General features: G+C 54.9%; 1 protein-coding gene across 1 annotated transcript; it reads right to left on the bottom strand.

Annotated features, from left to right (window-relative positions):
• Positions 1-1731: 1731 nt before the first annotated feature.
• LINGO3 (leucine rich repeat and Ig domain containing 3) lies at positions 1732-3586 on the bottom strand. The gene has a single exon (XM_042835998.1). It carries the CDS (start codon positions 3584-3586, stop codon positions 1769-1771), a length of 1818 nt encoding a protein of 605 aa, XP_042691932.1. The 3' UTR covers positions 1732-1768.
• Between the last annotated feature and the right edge of the window lie 3446 nt (positions 3587-7032).

Below are 7032 nucleotides of genomic sequence, written 5' to 3'. Positions count from 1 at the left end.
TTCACATGCTCATCACCTATAAAACTGTGCAGGTCCGCACTGCCCAAACCTTCTTTTGCACATGGCAGGTTCCTGGCTGCAAGGATTTGTGCTCAAACCCTTCCCACCCCCCAGGTAAAAATCAACCCCAAGTGGGGTGATATGGGGGGCATGGAGGCACCTGGCATGCAATGGGACCCATGGAAGGATGACAGTGTGAGATGGATGTCCCCATCACAATTCCAAAACATGGGCAGGGAAAAGTGTGGGAGCAGCCTGGGGGGTTTGTGCCCAAAACACAGCCCCAAATGCCTGGGGATGCCATTAATTCCAGCAGGAGTCTTGGTGATCTTGGGTGTGTTCCCAAGGAGAAGGGACACCCAGTGGGATGTGCCCACCAGAATGGGGATGGTTCCTTTTCTCAGCCCAAAATCACGTCCCGAGGCCAGAGGTGAAAGAACCAACAGGACAAGGATCACAACGCTGGGGACTGTCCCCATAGCAGCGAGTGCCCACCACTGAGAGATGTGGGATCTGAGGATGAGGAAAAAGGGCGAGAGGAAGAAGTGGGACCACGGGGGCTCCCCATGTTGAAAACAGGAGCTGCTGGAGGATGGCTGCAATGGCAAATGGGGAAATGAGCAGTAGAGGAACCTGCATGGGTGCTGTGCATGTACCCATGCTTTGCACGTGTGCACACACAGCCAGGACCTTCCTGCCCCTTCCAGCTGCAGCAGCACCATCCGGGACCTTTTCTCTGGGGTTGCTTCTCCCACTGGTTCCTCAGCTCCAACTCCTTTTTTTCTTCTCTCCTGTCTTTTTTTTTTGTTTTGGCCTTCTCCATGCAGGATGAGGCAGCTCCTTCTGTCCTGCAGCCTTCAAGTTTGCAAGCTGAAGGAAATGCCCTGCATTCACCCCAAGCTGCTTTTTGCACCCATAGCAGAACCACCCCACTGCTCCACAGCCGCCAACAGGTCAACCCCAACCCTGGCTACAGCCTTTCTGTGGGGCTGCTCCTCCAATTCTTAATGCCTGTTGCCTCATTTTTTCCATTGCTTCCTTCTCACACCCCAGCACCAACCTGCACAGGTGCGGATCATTATTGCTTGTGCAGGAGCACCCCCAGCCCACAGGGTTGAGCTGCCCTGTGCTGGAGTCACCCAGGTGAAGGTCCCACGGTGTGGCTGTGCTTTGGGGTCTGTCTGTGCCCAGGGAGGGTTTGGGGACACCCCAGTGCTGCTCCCCAGTCCTGTGTCGCACCGGAAGACTTTTCTTTTGGAAATTCATTTTAAAAAAAGTGTCAGAGGAAAAAAAAAAAAGAACAACCATAAATAACACCGAGATGGTTTTCTTAAGTCTCTTAAAAACAGAACAAAAAAAAAAAAAAGAAAAAAAAAAAAAAAAAAAAGGGAACAGGGGGAAGAAAAGTTGTTGTTTTCTGGTTGTTTGTTTGTTTGTTTGTTTTTTTCCCAGGCCAAAATGCTGCTGATCTCACTGAGAAATGCATAGTTGGTAGCAAAAACATCAGCTACATCAAGAGCTGGGATGGCCCCTGGGCCACTTGTGGGGTCACTGCGGGGCTGGGGCCAGCTGGGTCATCCAATCACAGAATCATTAAGGTCGGAAACGACCTCCAAGATCATCCAGTCCAACAGCCCTCGGTCCCTGACCGTGCTGCTGGCCCTGTCGATGCCCCAGGACATCACTGATGCCCCTGTGCCCCCTGGCCCCATTGTGCCACAGCCGTGCCTGGGGCCGGGCGCAGCCAACGGTTCTCCTTTGGAGAGGCTCAGATCATCTTCATGTTGAACTTCCTGGCTCCTCCTTGGCCCGTGGTGGTGGTGGGTCCATCCACCTTCCGGAAGGAATATTCCACCGAGAAATTGTTCTTGTGCTGCCCTCGGCCCCGGCTCCAAACGAAGAGGAGCAGGAAGCAGAAGAGGACCACGCCGAGGAAGGTGATGCAGCCCATGGCTGTGGACACCAGGATGGTCTTGAGATCAAGCGTGAACTTCAAGAAGACCTGCGTGTCGTTATGGTAGGTGTCATTGAACTCATTGAGGTACAAAGTCCGGTTGGCGTTGGAGGAGCCATCGTTCGGGTGTCCCTTGACCGTCAGAGTGGCAAAATAGGTGTCGTTGCCCCCTGCGTTGCTGGCAATGCAGATGTAGGTACCGCTGTCCTGCACTTGGGCAAAGCGGATCTCCAGGGTGCCCCCCGGCAGTACGACTGCTCGCCCCGTGCTGCGCGTGGTGATCATGCGGTGCTGAGGGGACACCCAGACGATGGAGGGCTCTGGCTCCCCGTCCGCCCGGCACAGGAAGGACACGGATTGCCCTTCGCGGGCCGTCACGTGCTGCAGCTTCCGATCCCTGATCTTGGGCTTCTGACAGGTGAAATACTCGAAGAGCACGGAGTCGGGGAAGTCACGCAAAGCGTTCCCCTGGATTTCAGGCGGTGTGGAGCACATGGGCTGCTGGCCGTCAAAGTTGAGCGTCTTCCGTCGCTGTAGGATCCAGAGGAGGCGGCAGTCGCAGGCCAAGGGATTCCTGTCCACCCGCAGCGTCTCCAGCGTGTTCACAGAGTGGAAGGTGCTCTCCTCCAGTGTGGAGAGAAAGTTGCTGGAGAGGTTGAGCAGACGGATTTGTCTCAGACCAGAGAAGGCCTGCGGCTCCACGGACACCAAGAGAGCGCCCACGATATGCAGCTCCTGGAGCCGGATGAGGTCTTTAAAGGAGCCCTTCAGCACAGTGCTAATGGGGTTGTAGGACAGGTTCAGGTAGCGGAGGTACACCAGGTTCCTCAAGGCAGCGGTGGGCACGGCTGTGATGTTGGTGTAGGTGATGGAGAGTGAGGTGAGGTTCAGGCCCTGGAAGCTGGTGGGGGAGATGTCTTCCAGCAGCGGCCAGTTGTCGATCTCCAGCTGCAGGAGGTTGTAGAGCTTCTTGAAGTTCTGCTCCTCCAGCGCAGAGATGCTGAGGTGCCGGAGCCGCAGCACCTCGAGGTTCTGGAGGTAGGAGAGTGACTCAGCCGAGATGGAGGTCAGATTGCACTTCTCAATGGTCAGTTGCTCCAGGCCGAGCAGCCCTGAGAAGGCGCGCTGGGAGATGTACACCAGGTCATTATCACCCACCTCCAGGCTCTTCAGGTTCCTCAGGTCCTGGAACATGTAGTCCAGAAGGATGACGAGTTTGTTCTCGCTGATGTCCAAGATGGTGAGGTTGGTCAGCTTGGTGAAGACCCCCGGGGGGATGAGCTTGAGCTGGTTTCCCCGAAGCCGCAGAGTCTGCAGGTTGAACAGGTTGCTGAAAGCTCCTGGCTCCACATTGGTGATGATGTTCTCGCTGAAGTCCAGCTCCTCCAGCAAGGGGTATGGGGAGAGGTCCCCCGGGTTCAGGCAGCGGATGCGGTTCTTGTTGAGCTCCAGGATCTTGGTCTCTGTGGGGATGCCCTCGGGGATGGCAGTGAGCCGCTTGCGGTGACACACCACTGATTTGAGCTGCGGGGCACACTCGCAGCGTGCAGGGCAGGCTGCCACCTGCAGTGGGCTCAGGAGGACCAGGTGGAGGACCAGGACCAGGAACCAACATGTCATGGTGTAGAGCATGGTCTTACCGACTCTCTACCATTCTCCCATACACCTGAAAAGGAAAGAGAGGGGTGTCAGCAGCGAGTTCTATTGAGATCACCAGGCTGTGAGCTACTCCTCCTTTGGAGCAGTACCCCAAACCATGGTCCATGGCCCTGAGAAGGTCCTCATCCTGCAGGAAACACCACCGACCTCTTCTTGTGGCCTGGGGACCATACTCACTGCAAACACAGGCATAGAGCAAAGGTGGGACACCACGTCCTCCTTGCTCCCTGTGGTGGCTGTGGTTGAGTCTTGCCTGATGAAACAAATCCCACTCATCCATGGCCTATCCTTCCTGCATAGGATGGAGGACACTCAGAGCTTCATGCAGGAGCCAGTCCTCCCTTCCCCGCCCTCAACAGTGGGGCTGGGGGAAGCTGCGGGCTCAGTCTTGGCATATTATGGATTACTGCTGCCACGTCTCAATCACTGCTGCCCTCCTTTTGGAGGAATTAGCACCTTGCTGCCCATTTGCCTTTTTGCTTCTTTCCCCTTCCCCAATCTCTTTTTCCTTCTTCACTCCAGATCTCCTAGAGATGTACATCCCGGCGCTGCTGCAAAGCTCATCAACCACCTTTCCTGAACCAAGCGTTGTCATTAACCTAATTAAACAACGGGGCTGCTCGGACAGAGCATTGTGGGCTGCTTCTGGAATGCTACAGGATCCAGCCTCGGGGTGCACAGGGACGTTCCCAACCCTCTTTGTGCCCACAGCATGGAGAAGGATGCTATCTCTGTGGATAATTTCCAGCCCTGATCCTATTATACAAGCCGAGCAATTCTCCAGCAGTAAACCCATTGCTCGGTGCAATTTAGGAGCCACAGGAGATTATCTTTTAAAGACTTCTTTTTACATGTCTTAATTTCACCACGCTTTCCTGTCTCTCTGAGCCAGGAGGGAAAGCATCACCATCATCCACAGGGCATTAGCATGGGGCTGTGCGGCGCAAAGTAGGGCTCTAGGGAGGGTGGGATCACAGGTCCCACTGCTTTCCCCACTTTCTGGCCATGCATTCCTATTGCCTTTGGGATCCACGAGGAGCTGGCCGTGTGCTCATGCTTCGACTTCATCCTTGTGGTCTCTGTTTCTCCTCTCCCCGACCTGGGAAGGATGCACCCAGACTCAACCTGCAGGAGAAGTCACTATGGGTTATTAATAGCTCATTACTGTCGTAGCATCACCATCTCCGGGGCTTGCCTGGCCTCTGGGGAGTGAGGCCAATTAAGACTCAACTCAAAGGCCTAGATAGAGGCTGCTCATTACGTTTAATTTGTTTTTTAAAATAACACGCCTGCTGCTCGCTGGGCTGGGGAGCAGAGCCAGGAGAACCCAGGCTGCAGCACAGCCATGGAGCAGCGATGGAGCAGCGATGGAGCAACTGAACAGTGGGGCAGAGCTGCGCAGAAGTGGCTCCTCAGCTCCCAGGTCTCTCCTTTTCTGAATAAAGACCAGAAAACAAGCCAAGCTTGACATTTCTAGGCTCCTCTGCTTTGACAACATGCAAGTACAACTACTTCAGCTGAAGCAACGTATTGTTTTATTCTTGCATCTGCTTGCAGAATGGTCCCACTGGGGCTACCCTCAGAGACTGCTGCTTGAAGCCATTTTCACCCTTGGATTGTGCTTTAGCAGCACCCACGGGACTCCCAGCCCCATGCCCAGCAGCACCCGCAGCTGCCAACTCACATCTCCCTCCGTGCAGCTCCCAGCCGCTCAGCCCCACATCTGCAGCACTGCATGGGGCTGTTGGGAACAAAATTTGGGATTTAACACTTGGTCTTGTTGAAGCTCATCCCATCGGCCTCAGCCAAGCCATCCTCCATAGGGATTGATCCTTCCCTCAGGCAGATTGACGCTCCTTCCCCAATTGGTGTCATCTGAGGGTGCACTCAGTCCCCTACTCCAGGTGGCCAAGATACTAAGCATGGCCAGCCCCGATGGCTTCACAGAATCATAGAATTACTTGGACTGGAGGGGACCCCAATGATCAAACTTCAACCCCCACTGCTGCATGCAGGGCTGCCAACCTCCATATCTAATACCAGATCAGGCTGCCCAGGACCCCTCCCAACCTGGCCTTGAGCACCCCCAGGGATGGGGCATCCTCAACCTCTCTGGGTTTCAGGAAGACGCCTGCTGGTCACAGGCTCCTGGTCCACCAGGCTGCTCCATCTGATCCAGGGTGTAGAATCAGAGCAGCTGATGCCAGGAGCACAGGAGGTGCGATGAGAGCAGAGACACAGAGACCTGGGGGTGATGTGAGGCCAGCAGCCTCCCTGCACTGCCCCGACAAGGCTCTGGCCATCAGGCAATTAGCAACGCGAGCATGAGAACAATCCAGCTGGAACAGGGCGAGCTGAGTGCAGAAAGGAAGAAAATCAATCAGCAGAGCCAATGGAGAATTACCAAACAGAGTTATTCCTAATCCCATCAGGGTCTGCTGGGAATCCAGTGCTCCCGTCTCCGTGCATCCCAACAGATTTTCTGGGTCACTTCATTTCCAGGCTCTGCTCACCACCACGTGGAAACCCCCATCCCTCGCAACGGCTGCGAGGCCCCGGAATGAAGGATTCCCAACACCAAGGAGACAGCCCCAAAGAAGGCACTGCTTATTTTTAGAGACAACCTTATGATTGTTGAGCATGTGGCCCAGGCAACACCGCGCAGGCAGCCACAGATTGGCCGCAATCTGCTCTTCTTCTTGATAGACATCACGTCTGAATTTCTATCTCTGCAAGATGCTCTCTGGAGAGAAGACATTTCGATACGACCACAAAGTACAACGTTTCCAAAAGGTCACTGCGGCGGGTGCAGGTGGTTGGTGTTCCATGAGTGTCATCATTGCTTTCCAAGGCTTCGGGTGGGGGGCAGCAGCCCTCGGTTACCATTGGGGTTTGCCCAGTGAGTTTCTGCTGTGCAAGGAGAAGTTTTAATTTGCAGAAGCCTGCATTCCTGCAACTTTGTGTGGTTATTTCCCCAAAACTTCACCGCCTGCTCATTGCAGCCTGCACAGCACACTGAGATGGATTCGCATGGAGGGGGGCTCGATGGATCTCCAAGCATGGGATCCCCAGGCTGTGCTTGCGGATGGCAACAGGAACCACCTCCCGTTGCCACCCACCTCCTGCAGGCACATCACCCAACGCAGCACCCAAGCACCCAGACCACTGTGCCACCTCATCACGGCCACCTGGGGAGGGGACCCTGTGCCTTCACTCCGAGCCAGGCAGCTTTGTGATAAATGAAGTGCGGGAGCAGGATGATTAATAACCATTTCAGAACAGCATACGCTGTAATTATCCACCTTTCAGAGAGCTGATTAATGATGCTGCTCAGGGGCATGAAGAGCCCCCACTCTCACCCTGGCTGGGTGCAGGCTCTGGGTGCTGAGGATTTTACTGCTGCTGCCCCAGGAATGCTC

This window comes from Centrocercus urophasianus, unplaced genomic scaffold, assembly GCF_019232065.1.
Source record: "Centrocercus urophasianus isolate 14NV4802_14NV808 unplaced genomic scaffold, USGS_Curo_1.0 seq_56, whole genome shotgun sequence".
NCBI classification, from domain to species: domain Eukaryota; kingdom Metazoa; phylum Chordata; class Aves; order Galliformes; family Phasianidae; genus Centrocercus; species Centrocercus urophasianus.
This window is presented reverse-complemented; position numbering and strand designations above follow the sequence as displayed.